Raw genomic sequence first — 19924 nt, forward strand, 5'->3', positions numbered from 1 at the left:
GGGCTATAGCCTTTCCCCTGAATAAATACCATGCTTTAATAAATTTATGCTGGCAGGGGCTGATGAGCCCCAACAACATCTGAAGGGCCACAGGTTACCAATCCCACCCATACTAATCTTAATTACAAGTAACTGATCACATTGGAAGGGCATGAAGACTCTCTCGATTATAGCTTGGAGTCTGGCAATTAGCAGAATGGCACGTTAATCCAAGAGTGCATGTGGGCTAGAGGAGAAGCATGGAGAGGCAGGCCTGGGAACCTTTTCCTCAACCTGAGGGCCATATTCCAGGCTGGGAAACCTTTTGAGGGCCATGTGCCAGGGTTGGGTGGGGCAAGAGGCAAAAGCAGGTGGAGGAATGAATGCTTATTTTACCTTTGTCACAGAAGTTCCTGCACACACTCACACACCCCTCTCTGTCCTCCATCCAGGCAAGCAAGCAAGCGGCATTAGCAGATTTTGAGGGCAAAATTGCAAGCTGGCAAAAATGCTCAGGCATGATGTATGCAGTTTTGTGCTTTTATATTATAACTGCCCTGGTATAGAAATGTAATTAATAGTACAGTCATACCTCGGGTTGAAGTAACTTCGGGATAAGTATTTTCGGGTTGCACACTGCGGCGACCCTAAAGTAACGGAGTGCATTACTTCCGGGTTTTGCCGCTCGCGCATGTGCAGATGGTCAAAATGATGTCATGCGCATGCACAGAAGTGGCGAATTGCAACCCGTGCACGCACAGACGCGGGTTGTGTTCGCTTCTGGATGCAAACAGGGCTCCGGAACGGATCCTGTTCGCATCCAGAGGTACCATTGTATCAAATAATAATAATAATAATATAGTCCCCAATTCTGGACTATTGTGGCCTTCCCTAATATGGGGACGGATCTGCCTCTGGAAAACATGTGGGAATATTAGCTGGTACAATGGAGGTTCATCTAGCCCCGCCATAGGAGCCAACTCCCTAGGGGCCGAGGTCACTTCGGGGCCCCCAATAAAATATTTGAGGTGTTTCCCCCAACGTTGATGGGCATTACCATTCAAATGGTGTGTGCAAGCTGTATCTTGTGATCGATTATGCATATTTTATTCAAGTTGACACCTGTGAGCCCAGCTCAGTGCAGACCTTGCAGCACACGATTCTACAGCACCCTCCCTGGCAGCTGGCTGCCCAGCCTCTGCGAAGACATTTCACTGATAGTGCCTATTTAACAAGGCGTAAATGAACAATTGGGACGCGGGTGGCACTGTGGGTTAAACCACAGAGCCTAGGACTTGCTGATCAGAAGGTCGGCAGTTCGAATCCCCGCGAAGGGGTGAGCTCCTGTTGCTCGGTCCCTGCTCCTGCCAACCTAGAAGTTCGAAAGCATACCAGTGCAAGTAGATAAATAGGTACCGCTCCGGCGGGAAGATAAACAGTGTTTCTGTGTGCTGCTCTGGTTCGCCAGAAGCGGCTTAGTCATGCTGGCCACATGACCCGGAAGCTGTATGCCGGCTCCCTTGGCCAGTAAAGCAAAATGAGCGCCGCAACCCCAGAGTCGGCCACGACTGGACCTAATGGTCAGGGGTCCCTTTACCTTTAAATGGACAATGCAGTAAACAGATCTTTTCCATTCTGCACGGTTTAGATGCAGGCGCACCACTCACAATTCAATGTGTTCTCACAGGGTGTCAAATCCCAGTTTCCTGACCCCTCTTGATGGAGATGCATAATGTATACAAAATGCTGTGGGTGGGGGGCAAATGGCAACAAATGACACCTGACTCCTGAGAAGAAAAATGCACACAGCGGGATGAAGTAGAAGCCAAGCCGGCACAGGACAGATTCCTGCGAGTCCCTTACTCTAAGGTCACGGCCCAGGCTGCTTCCATGACGCTGTGTCCTCTACCCCACCTATTGTCCCATATTTCCTCAGTGTACCAACCTAGGCCAACCCCACTGCCGGCAGCATCCAGAGGAAGACAAACAGTCGCTTATCTGGACTCTACAGGCTGCGTCACCCTTCCCTTTTCTGGGTCCTGCACCACACAGCCTGTCTAGGAAAATGCTGTCGGGACAAGGCCGTGAAGCCTCAAGGCTGAGCAGTGCGCCACACAGACAAAAGCTTTATCTGTTTATGTTAATTCAGGGCCCGAGATCTCTGCTGGACCCACACACACAAAAGCAAAGAGATTAGATCGGCTCGGCGGCGGCAAACAGGAGAGCGGCACCAACCACTCACGTCTGAAGATTAACCAAAGCGGCCTGCCTTTGGCGTAAAAAAAGTTCCCACACAGGAGATGTGACCTATTCATGCCAATTTGGGAGGTACTAATGCCTTGCATGGCTCAGCAAAACAGGCGATCCGCGTGGGCCTTCGTCAGAGAAGGCTTTCTGGCAGCGGGTTCATAGAATCATAGAATTGTAGCGTTGGAAGGGACCCTGAGGGTCATCCAGTCCAACCCCATGCAGTGCAGGAATCTCAGCTAAAGCATCCATGACAGGCGGCCATCCAACCTCTGCTTAAAAACCTCCAAGGAAGGAGAGCCCACAACCCCCCGAAGGAGACCATGCCACTGTGGAACAGCTCTTATTGTCAGAAAGTTTTTTTCTCATGTTTAGTCAGAATCTCCTTTCTTATAATTTGATCATTGGATCAAGTCCTATCCTCTAGAGCAGGGGTTGTCAACCTGGTCCCTACTGCCCACTAGTTGGTGTTTCAGGATTCTAGGTGGGCGATAGGAGGTTCTACGGCACAAGCCGAATCCTCTTTCCATCAAGCACCGGTGGGCGGTAAGGGAATTTTACCATCAAGAAAGATGCATTAGTGGGCGGTGGGTATAAAAAGGTTGACTACCCCTGCTCTAAAGCAAGATAAAAACAAGCTTGCTCCATCTTCCATGTGACCACGTGATATTTGAAGATGAAAGATCTCCTCTCAGTCTCCTCTTTTACAGGTTAAACATACCCAGCTCCTTCAAATGTTCCTCATACAGCTTGGTTTCCAGACCCTCGATCATCTTGGTTGCGCTCCTCTGCCCACCTTCCAGCTTGTCAACATCCTTCTTAAATTATGGTGCCCAGAACTGGACACAGTATTCGGGGTGTGGTCTGACCAAGGCAGAATAGAGTAGTATAGTGGTACCTCGGGTTACATATGCTTCAGGTTACATATGCTTCAGTTTACAGACTCCGCTAACCCAGAAATAGTACCTCAGGTTAAGAACTTTGCTTCAGGAGGAGAAGTGCTTGGTGCGGCGGCAGCAGGAGGCCCCATTAGCTAAAGTGGTGCTTCAGCTTAAGAACAGTTTCAGGTTAAGCACAGACCTCTGGAACGAATTATGTACTTAACCCAAGGTACCACCGTAGTACTATTACTTCCCTTGATTTGGACACTATACTTCTGTTGACACACAGCGTCAGCTTTTTTTTGCTGCTGCATCACACTGTTGGCTCATGTTAAGCTTATGGTCCACCAAGACCCTCAAATCCTTTTCACAGGTACTGTGAAAGTAAGCCAGGTGCCTCCCATCTTATATTGGTGCATCTGGTTCTTCCTGCCTAAGTGCAGAACCTTACATTTGTCCCCACTGAAACTCATTTTGTTAGTTCGGGCCCAGTTCTACAATCTGTTAAGGTCATTTTGAATTCTGATTCTGTCTTTGACAGCATTGGCTACTCCTCACAGTTTGGGGTCATCTGCAAATTTGATGAGCGTCCCCTCAATACCTGCTGCTTAACCCTCTGCTTTTATCCTGAGTGTGGTTTCTCCCCCCCCCCTTAAAATTTATTTCCCAGGAGATCCACAAAAATAGTTTATGGAACCCTGCATTCCCATATACACACCACAACATACAATATCATGCATCTATAAAACACATTCTTGTAAGTGAGCCTGAAGTTAGTATAAACTTTTGGAACTAGTACTGGGTTTTCTGAGTGCGGTTTCTGAAGCATTGTTATTAAATGGTTAAATAAACACCTCCCAATTACATTCAGCTAAAAGCTCTGTCAAGTGCAAACTCATTTGCTGTTGACCAAGTTTGGTTTACTGTCCTAGTGGTAAGGTAAAAGTAAAGGGACCCCTGACTGTTAGGTCCAATTGCGGACGACTCTGGGGTTGTGGCGCTCATCTCGCTTTATTGGCCAAGGGAGCCGGCGTACAGCTTCCGGGTCATGTGGCCAGCAAGACTAAGCCGCTTCTGGCGAACCAGAGCAGCGCACGGAAATGCCGTTTACCTTCCCGCTGGAGTGGTACCTATTTACAGTGGTACCTCGGGTTACAAACGCTTCAGGTTACAGACTCCGCTAACCCAGAAATAGTACCTCGGGTTAAGAACTTTGCTTCAGGATAAGAACAGAAATCGTGCTCCGGCGGCGTGGCGGCAACGGGAGGCCCCATTAGCTTCAGGTTAAGAACAGTTTCAGGTAAAGAACGGACCTCCGGAACAAATTAAGTACTTAACCTGAGGTACCACTGTATCTACTTGCACTTTGACGTGCTTTCGAACTGCTCGGTGGGCAGGAGCTGGGAGCAATGGGAGCTCACCTCATCGCAGGGATTCGAACCGCCGACCTACTGATCAGCAAGTCCTAGGCTCTGTGGTTTAATCCACAGCGCCACCCGCGTCCCTAATGGTAAGGTAGTTCAGATCTAAGGTCTCACAAGAGTACTCTGCAACACAAGATCTAAGCATAACCAACTTCAGTATTGTGCTCAGCGAAAGCTGAAGGAGCCGTTGCCCAAATATGAATGTTTCTGTCCATGGTTTTGAGCTGATGGGAGTTGTACTCCAAAACTTCTGGAAGACACCAGGTTGGGGAAGGCTACATTAAAGAGTTTCATGTGAAGCAGGACCTGAGTGCAAGAGCACTCTGTGTGTGATTCCCAGCATCTGGGAGTCAGAAAGAGGGCAGAGAGGGAAATGTGAGTCCGTGTAGGAACCAGTCTACTTCACAAAGGTAAAGTTCATGTTATTTGCTTCACGCACTTTTATTTGTTTAAATTGTTTGCACCATGTGTTAAATGCAAGCCTCTGCCAATCACAGACATGTGGCCCCTGGAAAGCAGCCCAGGAAGGAATGCACCCCCCTGGCTGAAAATTCCCTCACCCCTGCTCTAGCAGTTGATGCAAACAACATCTAGTCTAGTTTCATTCCTAGTCTCCTTTTTAATGGTTTGGGATTCAATTCCCACCTGCCCCTTGCCATTTTCTGTGGTTACTTAACCCAGTTCTGTGGGTGGGTGTTGGGGGGTGTATTATTCATAGGGAATAGGAATGGATGGGAACAAGCAGTGCCTCTCACTTTTCACAGTCCAAATCCCTTCCCAGTTTATCTTTGCTCTTGCACTACTTGGCTGATTTTTCGCCGCCTCAACTTTCTAAACACTTCAAGAAGGAATCCCTGTGGTTTCCCCTTTGCTCCACTTCCTCCATTCTTCCCCCTCCTCCTTCAGAAAGTGAAGAAAAATCTGCAACTTTGCAATTTCTCTTCTCTCTCTCTTTTGCACCCCGGGTGCTTTCCCAGCCCCAAAACTTTAAACTATTTCCTGTGAGCAGAACCTCTTCTTCCCTTCCTCACCATGCAACTTGTGTGCTGGTGAAACCACAGCTTGGTTTCCAAAGAGTGAAAGGTCAGATAGTTGAGGGCAGGAGCAGTGCGTTTAAATCACTTTCTGGGGAGGATCACTATTCACTGAGCAAGACCTCATATGTGGGTTGGGCAAGAGTCCCAATTTTAATTTCTCCAGTTCAGCCACCCACGTATAATATGGGGATGACCACTGGCTTATCTTAATGGTCTGTTTTAGGATTACTGTATTTTTTGCTCTATAAGAGTCACTTTTTCCCTCCTTAAAAGTAAGGGGGAATGTGTGTGTGTCTTATGGAGCGAATGCAGGCTGTGCAGCTATCCCAGAAGCCAGAACAGCAAGAGGGATCGCTGCTTTCGCTGCACAGCGATCCCTCTTCTTGTTCTGGCTTCTGAGATTCAGAATATTTTTTTTCTTGTTTTCCTCCTCCGAAAACTAGGTGCGTCTTATGGTCTGGTGCGTCTTATAGAGTGAAAAATATGGCGCTTGAATTGCATTCACTCCAGTTGTCCCTGTGTACCAGAGTGGGAAACCTTTCTTAGCCTGAGGGCCACATATCTTCCTGGGGGGCCACATACAAATACAGTTGTACCTCTGGTTACATACTTAATTCGTTCTGGAGGTCTGTTCTTAACCTGAAACTGTTCTTAACCTGAAGCACCACTTTAGCTAATGAGGCCTCTTGCTGCCGCCACTCCACCACTGCATGATTTCTGTTCTCATCCTGAAGCAAACTTCTTAACCTGAGGTAATATTTCTGGGTTAGCGGAGTCTGTAACCTGAAGCGTCTGTAACCTGAAGCGTATGTAACCCGAGGTACCACTGTAGTGAGTGAGGCCTTGTTCAGTGGATAGTGATCCTCCCCAGAAAGTAATTTAAACGCCCTGCTCCTACCCTCAACTATCTGACCTTTCACTCTTTGGAAACCAAGCTGTGGTTTCACCAGCACACATGCTGCGTATTGTTTTGGGAAGTGTGAATTTGCTAGACTTTAAAAGTGAACTGGATTGACCTCCCAGAGGTGTAGCATGATGGGGGCTGGGGGAGCTGTCACCCCAGGTACAGTTTTTTTGGGGGGGTGCAGGGTGTCATGAGCTGTTGTGTCCTTCGCAGCTGCCCTCCAGGTGGAGGATGCCTGAGATGGACACAACATCTCATGGTGCCCTGCAAATGCCGCTCAAAGCGACTGTGGGCTCACACGGCACCGTGACTATGCCCCTCAAAGCCAGCTGGCCAGTGGGTGAAGGTTATTCCAGCAGCATGCGCCACTCCCACGGTGTTTCCCGTGTGCCCTGGCACACACACACTCGCCCTGGGCACTGGTGGAGAACACTCTGTCACTGCCTTCTCCCCATCCTTACCTGAGATTGAATAGGGGTGCCCAAACATTTTTCAAAGAGGGCCAGATTTGATGAAGTGAACATGCGCGAGGGCCGAATAAAGTTGCTGAGCTTTTTTTAAAGGATTTTACCCCACGACATATACTGCCACAGGGGCCAAATTCAATTGGCCAGTGGCCCGGATTAAGCCCCCGAAACAGACTTTGGGCATGCCTGGAGTACGGGGAAATTGACAGCTCCTGCTGTCCCCTGGAAGGCAGAAAGTGAGGGCTGGCTGGGGGCAGACTGAAGTTGGCAAAGCAGCGACTCATGTGCCCATAGGGTTCAGCCTCCATGGGGTGGTTTTTTACTGGAGCTGATGGGAACATGCAAAGCGGTTTTATATTAAGCCAGACTATTTGTCTTCCTTCCTCAGTATTAAAAAAGAATTTCAGAAATAGACTGGAAAGAGAAGTTGCTGAATTGCAACCTATTACCAAACTTAAAACCATGGAGAGATCTGGTCTGAATGGAGACATTGGATTCTTATCTCATTATACATGATAAAGCTGTTTTTAGCCATCTCACCCATTGCTTTTTCCTGTAAGACCAATTGCAGTCGTTAACAGGTTTACCACACCTATCAGCCAATCACCCATTCCCACCATTCTTCAGAGTAATACCCCTCCCCACCCTCTCACTATATACAGTGGTACCTCGCGTTAAGTACTTAATTCGTTCCGGAGGTCCGTTCTTAACCTGAAACTGTTCTTAACCTGAGACACCACTTTAGCTAATGGGGCCTCCTGCTGCCGCCGCGCAATTTCTGTTCTCATCCTGAAGCAAAGTTCTTAACCTGAGGTACTATTTCTGGGTTAGCAGAGTCTGTAACCTGAAGCGTCTGTAACCCGAGGTACCACTGTATAAGGGTCTGGTGACTTCTGTTTCAGTGTATCTGAAGAAGTGTGCATGCACACGAAAGCTCATACCAATAACTAACTTTGTTGGTCTCTCAGGTGCTACTGGAAGGAATTTTTTAATTTTGCTTCGACTACTGCAGACCAACACGGCTACCTACCTGTAACTTGTTCAGTCTTGTGGACTGTAACTGGAAGCTGTCTGCAATGGCTCTGGCAATCTTTTAAATGAGAGATGCACGGGACTGAGCCTGCAGCGGTCTGCATACCCAGAACATGGTCTTCCATAATGACACTTCCCTATACATTTGAGCCCAAAGCCCCTCTTCGCTAGATTTCCTGTCGAGGTTTCTGCAGCATGCAGCAACAAGGGCAGCTGACATGCAATCACAGGTGCCAGATTGCCCCCAAGATTGAAGGGGTCCGGTGTGCACATGTGATGTCACACACAAGTCCAAACATTGCGCAGGCTGGTGCACCCTTCTGCTAGGCTTTGCCAGTACCTGCAGCATCAGGAGATGCTGTGCAGGCTGGTGCAATCTCACTTTGGTGCAGCCTTCTGCTAGTTGCAAGAAGGCTCAACAGGGCCTGGCAGGCCATGGAATATTGAGGGGGGCCAGCCCTCTCCTTGAAAATTAGGGGGGTCCTCGGCCCCCTCCTCCCCAGAGGGTACGCCTGCATGCAACATTTCTGCTTGTTGCAGAGGAGCTCCAGCAGCAGGGGATAAATGAACTGAAGACCTTATGATACACTAGATGCATAATTCTAATAATCTATGGACTCTGACTTTCATCATGTCTCACCATTTAATGGGATCTGACACCTGAAGCGCCACATGTTCCCCATTCTTCTGGCAGAAACTATTGATTAATTCCTGTGTCCATGTGGATACAATAATAGTATGCAGCTCATAAGTATAGTTCTAATAGATCAAGCCAGCGGCCCATCTAATTCAACATCCTCTTCTCACAGTGGCCAGCAAGGTGCCCCACTGTAAGCAAGATCTGAGAGCAACATTAACTTTCCTCACAGCAAATAGTAATCATCATAGCTAGTAGCCATTGACAGCTGTTTGCTCCAGGAAATGGTCTAATTCTCATTTTAAAGTTTTAGGGTGCTTTCCAAGTGTGGCTATTTTTGTGCAGGAATCAATCAAATTTCTGCAAATTCAGTTTGTGAAATTATAGTTGTTTTGGGGGCCTTGCACAACAAGTTTGCTGCCCCCGAAAAGGTTAGACCAAAGTGATGGGGACATGCACTTGAAAATATGTGGGTAGGGATGCATGGATCTGTCAGGTTTGATTCTATCAGTGTTTCATCTTTAAATTCAGTTTGCCACATTTCTCCAGCAATTTGCGATTTTTATAAAGGCCTCATGAAAACTGGTCAGTATTTTAGTGCAGATTTCTCCTAATAAACATGTTTGTGTGCAGTTTTGACTGATGTACAATTTTTTGCAATTTCCCCTAATACAATATATTTTTGTATGCTTTTAAAAAAACAAAAACCCTTTTATGCACACTTCCCTTTAATTTATACATTTTTTGTGAACATTGTTTGGTTGGAGCACCGCATTGTAAAATTAAGATAAATGAGAATTTCCATTCTCATCTTCTTTCGGAAACTGAAAATTAGGTGGATTCACCTTTAATTGAGAACTGAATCAAATTTATCCCCACTCCTTAGTGTGGGGCAACACACTGCTACCTAATCTCCCCACAAACACAGGATTTGCCCACTCTGGAAGAATGGCAGACGCAACTGATAGATTACATGGAACTGGCTGAGATGACTGGCAGAATTCGAGACCTGGGAGAAGAGACGGTGGAAGAGGACTGGAAGAAATTTAAAGACTATTTACAAAAACATCATAAGCTATATGAATGCTAAGAGAATGCATGATAAAAAACAACATGGCATCAGTAACCTAGCTGTAAGATGTATGACTAAGTGATGCTTAAGAAAATGCTGGAATCTGAGGTGATATTATGCGTAAGTCAACCAGTTTAGTATATGATAAAAATATCGGAAATTGGGGATATAATATCTGAGAACTACAAAATAAGATTTGAAATAAGGTAATAATTTGCTGTGTGTAACTGCATGACTGAGAACGCAGGAAAGGGGGATGTGAGGAAGTCCAAAGGTTATGAGAATATGATTAATGGACAAATCGATGTTGTTATACTCATTCTTTCTTTACTTTTTAATTTTTCTTCTTTTTTTCTGTTCTGTTTTATGGTGATGGTATTGTATATGTATGTTGGTTTGTTTTGTGTTCAAAAAATGCAATAAATAACTTAAAAACAAACAAACAAATCCGGATGAGTGTTCAATAAACAGGATGCTTGGGAGCAGCACCTACGTGGTTATCAGAATCCACAAAAGATTAACCAAGGTTTGGCTCCCTTAGCTGTATTGAAATTTCTTGAGTTGGTATATTATGTATTAGCTTATTGACCTTTCTCTTTGCTGAATGATGCAGATAGCTCAGTCCGTAGAACAGGAGACATTTAATCACAGGGTCATGAGTTCAAGCCGCAAATGGGGCAAAAGGATTCCTGCATTGCCGAGGTTGGACGAGATGACCAACGAAGAAGAGTCCACTCAGTGAACCTCATGACTGAGTGGGGATTTGAACTCTGCTCTCCCAGGCCCTAGTTCAACACTCCTGCCACTGTATTATACGGGAGATAGTGGGCTTTGAACCCAGGACCTCATGCATGAAAAGCAGGGGCTTATGCACCGAGCTGTGAGCCACAGAGTTTCCCATTTTGGTCTTATCGGTCCAAGCATCCAGCAATGCAATTCTTTGCAAGGACTGAAAGAAGCGTCCACTCTCTGTGTGATTGACTTCCAAGTCATCACCTTTTAGGAGAGGGTTGCAAGTAACTGAGAAGGGTGGGAAACATCGCAAAACATCTTTTTTATGGGGTCTGAGAATTTATAGAGGCAGCTGTCCCCTTCTCCATAGCCCTGTTTCTTAACTACCAATATCCTACCTGGCTCAGTTCAGAATTTTGGCATATAAAGCTCTAAACAACTTGGAACCAAGTCACCCTGTATATCCCTGCCTGGCAACTGTTTTCCTCTGATGGACCACTTCTGAGAGCATCACATGGCGCACCAGAGACACACACTTGGCATGCACTAGAGCCTGGGGTTTTAGTGTTGCAGCTCCAGCCCTCTAAATTACGTTACCAACCGAAATTTGTGTCTTAGTACTTAGGCCACTACTGAAAACATTTTTATTTTAAAAGGATCTCTGTAAAATATGATCCAGTTTTTAAATGGAATATAAACTGTACAATTGCAGAGACAGTCTTTTATTTGACAGTTTTATTGCTTTTAGTTGACTGGGCCTGTAACCTTTCGGTTTTTTCTTATTGTATCCTGTTTTGATGACCTTTGGCTGTGAAGCAGATTATGAATTTGTAAACAATAAACAGATTAAACCGTGCGCCATTTACTGTCATGGAGACTTCTGAATGGGGCCAATTTCTACTAGCTCTCTGTATATCCACTAGGACTGAGAGGGATAAATTCAAATTTGTTTGCATTTTCATGAGAAACTACCTAATACATACTTCTCCATCCAACATGCAAACCGAAACACAGTTATCTTTAGAAATTCACACTTCTCTGAATTCTGTGATGCAGTTCTCCAACCAAACACCATGTGCCAAAAAGAATATATTAAGGAAAGTGTGCGTGCATGAAAAGTGTGGAAAAAACATACAAAACATGCCTTTTAACAGGAGAAACTGCTAGCATTAAAGTATGTCAAAACGGTATACAAGAGAAAGTTTATTAGGAGAAATTCACGTTAGAATTCTGGTGACCTTTTTAATTAAAACACAAAAGCAAAACCAGAAATTACTACAGAAATATGGAGGACTAGATTTAAGATGGGAAGAATGCAAAACTAACAGACACCAAAACAGACAGATTTGTCCGTTTCTGACCGGCAACTTTTGAGAGAAAAGGCTGGAAGTTCTGGGCACTCGCCCCCTTCTCCTAAGCCCCTCCTGGGAAGATTCCCTTCTTATTTATTTTTCTAACTTTAAGCCAGACTTGGACCAAGCAGTCCTTCAGGCAGAGGGCTGCCCTCTGTGGAATAGGTCATATGGCCATTCTTCCCCCCATCCCACCCTGATTTACAGTTATCCGGCTGATAACTAAGGGAAAGGGATGGAGTTCAATGGCCCACAGAAGTGGAGCTGCTCATGTCCCCGGCCTGAAACAAAACACTGAGCTAAGTCAACCTATGTTTCAACTCGGTATGAAGAAGCTTCTTGCGTTCACTTTGGAGTCCCGTCGTCCCCCAATCTCTCCCTAAATACTAATTATTTTCCCAGTTTTACGCAAACCAGCAAAGTTAAGGCAGCAACCCAAGAACCAGTTGGTTTATGAAGTTGCGGCAGCAGATCTTCCCACCTGTCTCCCCCTCAGCACCGCCAAAGAGAGCCACTTACTCGCTCCTGCTGTCACAACGGTCCAGGTCAGAAAGAGGACCGCCAGACACCGTCCCGTCTCCATAGCGCCTAGACTCCTTCTTCTCCTCTTCTCTCACTCCTCTTAGCCCGTGTCTAGGAGCAGGGGTGATGGAGGGGAGCTCTCCGCAGGGCTGTGGTACTTGGTGACGGGACACGGGAGAAGCAGGCGGCTCAGCTCTGCCCTTCTCCGATCCAGCCTTGGTCCTGGTTTCCAGGGGGGTCGGGAGAGGCAGCAGGGAAACGGGATGGAATCGAGATGGCTTTGTCACAGAGACTCTCGCTGCGCCTCCTCGGAGCTCCCACTGCTTGAATGTTTGGAACTGGCTCGGCTCAGCCTTGATGACCAAGCGAGGCAGGAAATCGACTCCCTTTGGAGGGAGGCTTGCCAAGAACTCGTCTCTGCCAAAACAGCAAATAGGAAATGCTGCTGGCTCTCTCTCCCACCCACTCCCCCGCCTCCCTCTCTTTCTCTCTTTGAAGTTCTTCAAACGATGCGGGGGGTGGGGGGCGAAACATAGCAGCTGATCGCTCACTGACAGAGGGAGACCCTCGGATGTGGTCTCTCTCTCCCCCCCCCCCCCACAGAGAAGCAGCCCAGAGTCTTCACCTTTTGGGCTGCCTGGGGATCAAGACTTGACCTGTTTGTGGCGTATGTGGGGGCCACATTCACACCAGACATTCACAGCTCTTGATCATTGCTTACCCTAAGGAGCAGTGGGAGCTGCAGTTTGTTAAGGGTGCTGAGAATTGTGAGGACACCCCCCTTGTTGTTGTTGTTTAGTCATTTAGTCGTGTCCGACACTTCGTGACCCCATGGAGCAGAGCATGCCAGGCACTCCTGTCTTCCACTGCCTCCCGCAGATTGGTCAAACTCATGCTGGTACTACACTGTCCAACCATCTCGTCCTCTGTCGTCCCCTTCTCCTTGTGCCCTCCATCTTTCCCAACATCAGGGTCTTTTCCAGGGAGTCTTCTCTTCCCATGAGGTGGCCAAAGTACTGGAGCCTCAGCTTCAGGATCTGTCCTTCCAGTGAGCACTCAGGGCTGATTTCCTTAAGAATGGAGAGGTCTGATCTTCTTGCAGTCCATGGGACGAATCCCAGAGTTCTCTGGAAAGAGAAATTGAGTGTTTAAACCACTCTCAGAAGCCCTTGGGGGAAGCTGTGACTGTTAACGTGGTATCACAGCCCTTTAAATGTGTGGTGTGAATATGGCCTAAGCCTTGTTTGCAAGGTATAGGGAGCAAATAATTAAATTAGGGCGAGAAGTCAGAAACAAGGAGACAGAAGCAGGCACATTGTTCCTCTGACCAGTGGGGTCTGACCCATTTGTGCAAACAGGGCACTGCCCTACCAACCTCATTCTACCCACAGCCAGCCCCCCACCTGCCTGACCTCCTACTTAAAACCAGTCCATGGGGGTGCCATTGCCTGCTGGCGCCCTCCTCCTTAGACTCAGGGTTGCCCCTTGCACAATTCAGCAGGGAGAAGGGTTAAGCAGACCTCTCAAGTGTCCCGAATTATCTGGGACATCCCAAATTAGCAGAAGATACCCCTGCTTCTTCTCCCAATCCCAAATGTCCCAATTTTGCTCCCCCCACCCCACCCCGCTGGTTGCACCAGAGTGAGGGAGCAGGATACAGGCATTTTTGAGTTCTGCTGTGGCACAAGTTCACAAAGAGGACCAAAAAACGGAAGGGAAACTTACCCTGACCTCGTCTTCCAGAAGTTCATTTGCAGTGCTGAGGAGGAGGAGGCAGAAGCAGATCCAGTCTGTGCCACATCAGGGGATGCAGCGCAGGCCAGTGCAACCTTCCCCAGGCCGCTTCGGTCTGTGTCGTGTCAGGAGATGCAGTGCAGGCTGGGCTGGACTTCTGGCAAGCCACACTGGGCCACACTGCTTCTCCCAATAGGGCGCAGGCCCAGCGCAACCTGCTGGAAGGTCAGCGCAACCTGCGCCGCTTCTCCCAAGGTGGTGGTGGAGGAGGACTACTGGAGAAAGATAGGTGGGGTGGGGGAGGGTTGGTAACACAGAGGGGGCAGGGGATGGTCTCAGCTGGGGTGCCCCAAATTACCCTCCCAAAATGTGGTATGGATTAGGGAGAAAGTCATTTAAAGCTGAGCCTATCAAATCCACACATTCTGAAACAAAACTGAACTGCAAGGCAGCTGTCATTCAAAATCTGCACTTCCTCAAATTTTGCAATCCAGTTCTCCAGTCAGGCGATGTGTACAAGATTGCATATACTGGGGGGGGGGGGTGCATGTTAAAATGCACAGGTCCTTGAAGGAAAGCGCTTTGCAAAAATGTGCATATCAGACAAAATTGCATGCAGAAATTCAGGCTAAAATGCTGATAACTTTTCATGAGGATTTTTTTTATAAAAAAGAAACATATAGAAAATTGCTAGAGAAATGTGGAGAACTTAATTCAAGGTTGATAAATATGAGAAAAGGAGGGAACTGATATTGGCAAGTCCATTCATCCCTAACAGGGAAGAGGAGAGGGACAAAATTGGAATTAGTTGGCTCCTCCTGTCATTGGCTCTGGCTCTGCCTATCACTGGAACTGGAACCACTGGCCTCCCTGACTTCCCCGTGGACTCCTCTGTTTCTTCCTCTCTTAAAAAAAGGGACTGTGAGGTGGACACCAAGGTGGACATATTCGGAAAACTTGTGGGAAAGAAGGTGATTTTTTTTCACTGGAGATAAGCTAGAAGGTCGGACTTGACTACTGGCAGCAGGGCTGATGGGTAAAGGTAAAGGGACCCCTGACCGTTAGGTCCAGTTGCAGATGACTCTGGGGTTGTGGTGCTCATCTCGCTTTATTGGCCGAGGGAGCTGGCGTACAGCTTCCGGGTCATGTGGCCAGCAGGACTAAGCCGCTTCTGGCGAACCAGAGCAGTGCAAGGAAACGCTGTTTACCTTCCCGCCGGAGTGCTACCTATTTATCTACTTGCACTTTGACGTGCTTTCGAACTGCTAGGTTGGCAGGAGCAGGGACCGAGCAATGGGAGCTCACCCCGTTGTGGGGATTCGAACCGCAGATGGGCTGATGCGAGTAGGGGTCAAATAACACATGTAGGGACAATGCTTCTCCATCCCTGTTGTAGGGTGAACAGATGCAAAGCAGAACAGCCTTCCCTCCCCCCTGCCCCCATTCTTATAGGAGAGTGAATTTCAGGACGTGCAGTTTTGCAAATTCCATTTTCTGTGCAACTATTAAAGTTATTAACCAACTGGGTGTACAACAACCAGAGCCTCTTTTGTATTGAGGCCTCTCTGTATGTTGTTTTGTTTGAATTCCTGAACCCCTCTAGTTTATTATTTGTGTCTAAGTGCTTGATGCTTCTTGACTCCTTTCCTGTCCCTGGGGCTCCACAAATATTTCAGGAGCATCTGACAGGCCTGTAAACCTGTGTATTATTCACAATGGCCTTTCGCCTTTGATCCTGGGCCAGCCATTGATCTCAAGGGCCCACGGCTTCTGCTGATGGCCAGGGGTGCTGGTAGGTACTTGGAAGACTCAGGGCAGAACCTAGGAAACTTATTTACTTCTGGGCAAATTAAGCTGGGTGCAGATGGTTGGGGTCTTACCACCACTGAGCTTTCTAGCACGCACAGCCACCTTGGGCACAGTTTAAGCATGTGAGGTAGGGGTTTCTTCTTCTGATGCTGATGTTGTCCTCATCAAAATGCCATCCCATTCTGTTCCACCCCCACCTGGGATGGGGAAGAAATTTGATTTGGTTCACAATTAAAGGCGAGTCCACCTAATTCGCACTTTCTGAAACAATACATTAACCAGAACACAGCCCCCACCCCCTTGAAATTTGCACTTGTCTGAATTTCGCAGCACGGTTCTCCAGCCAAGTAACATGTAAAAAAATTGCATGGTCATGTAGGTCCCACTTCACACGTGTTCGCTGTGCAAAAAATGCACTCATCCAAACATGAGAAATTAGTATTTGAACTGTATCTCACCCTATTCAGGCTTCAAGACACCCCTGAAAGAGAGCTTGTGGTGGAAAGAGATGTCCATTAAATTTTCAATCTCTCACTATTTTTCATTCTTCCAGGCCCTGTGATTTTTTTTCTAAAGACTGCATCATTCATATATATATATATATATATATATATATATATATATATATATACACACACACACACACACACACACACACACACATATATACATTTATTTAATCATTTGCAATTGTAATTCAAGATGCATTTTTGTGCACATTCCCCTTTCCTGAGTCTCTAAAATACCTAGCAATGTCCCTGCCCATCAATGGAAACTAGTGGCCCGTGGGGTCAAAACATGGCCCAGGATTATCGAATCATCGAATTGTAGAGTTTGACGGGACCACGAGTGTCATTTAGTCCAGGGGTAGGCAACCTAAAGCCCATGGGCCACAAGCAGCCCACAGGGGTGGTTTAACTGGCCCACGAGCCACCCCCAAACTGAGCTAAACCGGTGCGGTGCAGGGACTCGCTTCTGTGGTGCTGGAAATCGTGTCTGCGCATGCTCAGATGCCGGAATCACGTCTGTGCAGATGCCAAAAATCATGTCTGTGCAGATGACAGAAATCACGTCTGCGCAGACACAGACGGCAGAAGTTGTGTCTGTGCAGACACCGTAAATTACGGGTGCAAACGCGGTCTGGCCCATGGAGGGATCTTTGCTGGAGGGAACTGGCTCAGGCGAAGTAAACCTTGCTGACCCCTGATTTAGTCCAACCCCCTGCAAAGCAGGAATCTTTTCTGCACAGAGATTTTCAAGCAAATTCCTCCCTGCCACTACAGTATCTGGCCACAGTGATGCATGCCTTAGTTACATCTGGTTTACACTACTGCAATGCACTCCATGTAGGGTTGCCTTTGAAAACTGTTTGGAAACTGCAGCTGGTCCATAACGTTGCAGCCAGACTGCTGACTGGGGCCGCTTAAAAGGACGATGTGATTCACCTGCTAAAACAACTTCACTGGCTACCAGTCCATTTCTAGGCACAATTCAAAGTGCTGGGCTTGGACCCAGACTACAGGGGTACCTCGGGTTAAGAACTTAATTCGTTCTGGAGGTCCATTCTTAACCTGAAACTGTTCTTAACCTGAAGCACCACTTTAGGTAATGGGGCCTCCTGCTGCCACTGCGCCGCCACTGCAGAATTTCTGTTCTCATCCTGAAGCAAAGTTCTGAACCCGAGGTACTATTTCTGGGTTAGCTGAATCTGTAACCTGAAGCATCTGTAAGCTGAAGTGTCTGTAACCCAAGGTTCCACTGTATATGAAAAATCATATCTCCCTATATTAACCTGCCCAGGTGTTAGGCTCTTCAAATGAGCACCTTCTCTCAGGCCCATCCTATCAGCATAAGAGGTACGGTTAGTGGTTGGTGGCCAATGGCAAGGGATTATGGGAGTTGGAGTCCAGCAACATCTGGAGTGCCATAGGTTCCTAACACCCTCTCTTATGGCATAAGCTCATCAGATGTATGGTTCGAAACCGAACCACATTTATTGGAAACAGCAAACAGCATTCAGAGGTCTCTGTTGCTTCTGACACAACCATTGTGGCTAGAAAAACAAGGGAGAGAAAATATTTTGGAGGCGAGTAAAAACAGCCACTTAAAATGCACTTGCCAGAACCAGCTCTTCACTTCTTTCCCCATCTCCCGTTGAGCTTGCTAAGATCGTGCTAAGAATTTCCTGGATACCCTGTTTTTGTTTTTCTTGGAGAGGTAAAAAACAGCCTCTCTAGGTGCTTGGAAGTCCCTGGACTCCCTTGATGGCAATCATGTTTTCAGGCACTGGTTCCTTTGAGCACCTTCTCTTTCCTCCTTGGCTCAGCCAGCTGGCAAGAGAGGGGGAAGGATATGCTGAAGAGGTCACTGAAGGGTGCAATCTGGCTGGAGGTGTTGGTGAGAGGAGCAAACCATTCTGTTTAAGCCAGTGCTTACCAATCTTTTTTTGGCCATGCCCCACCTAAGCATCTCTAAAATCCTGGTGCACCCCCCACCCCACCCCAGAGCGCTACTCCCCCTGAATGCACCCAGTGAATTTTCTGTTTAGATAATCTCTCCATTGTCACCGCTGACCGCCGTGTACCTTCTGATTTTAATTTTAAAAATGTGTATGTCACAATATATATTTATATACTGTATACGAGGCCCCTAGAACCCTAAGAAATGCAAATTCACTGTTAATAACTCATTCTCGAATTGCACCCCCCTTAAAAATCAAATTGCCCCTTGTGGGAACCACGGGTTTAAGCCCCGGTGTCAGTTGTGAAATTACATTATCCCACTTCCTCCCAAACCTCAGGGCATGGCCTGCAACCACCATCTCACTTTCCTCCTTCTCCTTAGGTCAGAACACTGGAGAAGCTGCTATATTTATTAATTTGTTCACTGCTTAGCAGTTTTACTTACAACTAAGTGGCACAATTTTTCCTTTGTTAAACATATTGGCTGGGAGCCCCAGAAAACCTGCTCCCCCCTCCTTTCTGGCCTTTCCCACCTGGCCTGGGAGGGTGGGATCCTGACTGACTCCAGCTGCAAAAGCTGAGGCTGATGAGCAGACACTAAGACTGGGGTATTTCTTAGGGGGGTTTATTGCTGCTGTTGATATTATTATTGTTGTATCTTTGTTTTAAGATCTAATGATTTATGTGGAAATCAATCAATTTGGTTGTGTGTGTTTTTAATGTGCTTTTTATTATTTGTTACTCCTTTTGTTATGTTGCAGTTCTTTCATATTTTTTAATTAAAAGTTGATTAGTATAAACACATACAGAATGCAATAAAAATGATGGGTATGGCAAATAAAAATAAATGTGAAAGTAGAAAAATAAAACACAGGCACAGAGAAGGGATCAAATACCAAGAAACTTCTGAAGTTACAGCGCCACATTCAGTTGTCGCATATGAGAAGAAAAAGGTGGGTCGATTCAGTTCTTATTTTTCATATTGTAAGCCACCTTGAGCATAGTTTTAACCATGGAAAGATAGCATGCAAATAAAATGATGATGATGATGATGAAATAAATTAAATGCCCCAAGAATTTATAACCTTCCCTTCCAAAGCAAATGCCAATTGCATGGAGTTGGACTAGATCCCTTTCGGCTCTACAATTCATATACAGTGGTACCTCGGGTTACAGATGCTTCAGGTTACAGACTCCACTAACCCAGAAATAGTACCTCAGGTTAAGAACTTTGCTTCAGGATGAGAACAGAAATTGTGCGATGGCGGTGTGGCGGCAGTGGGAGGCCCCATTAGCTAAAGTGGTACCTCAGATTAAGAACAGTTTCAGGTTAAGAACAGACCTCCGGAATGAATTAAATGGTACCACTGTATTCTAGGCTTATACTCAGAAGAGGCTGGGGTAGAGTCACTACTCCAGCTTCCTGGCAGGTGGGTCGCTCTTGCTTCCCAGAAAGGAGAAGGGCAAGGAGGTCAGCATGGCGCAAACACACCAGTGGAGCCAATCCAGTGTACATACTGGTGCATTTGTTCCAGGTGCCCTTCTCGCCACCATACTACATGTTCTCTCCCTTCCAGGAATCAGCAGTGATCCACCTGCTGGGAAGCTGACATTGCACGTCTACTGTGTGGTG

The 19924-nt window shown here is 46.8% G+C and overlaps 1 protein-coding gene across 2 annotated transcripts in view; it reads right to left on the reverse strand.

Moving 5' to 3' along the window:
• ENG (endoglin) overlaps positions 1-12637 on the reverse strand; it is a 52571-nt gene extending 39934 nt beyond the window's left edge. The window contains exon 1 of one of the 2 annotated variants that reach the window (XM_081179746.1): positions 12284-12637. In XM_081179746.1, coding sequence (XP_081035872.1) covers positions 12284-12347 — 64 coding nt within the window. In that variant the 5' untranslated portion in view covers positions 12348-12637. The remainder of the gene's footprint in view (positions 1-12283) is intronic. The other variant, XM_081179745.1, reaches the window with a different exon arrangement.
• Positions 12638-19924: the final 7287 nt, after the last annotated feature.

This window comes from Podarcis bocagei (genome assembly GCF_964188305.1).
Source record: "Podarcis bocagei genome assembly, chromosome: Z".
Taxonomy (NCBI): Eukaryota; Metazoa; Chordata; class Lepidosauria; order Squamata; family Lacertidae; genus Podarcis; species Podarcis bocagei.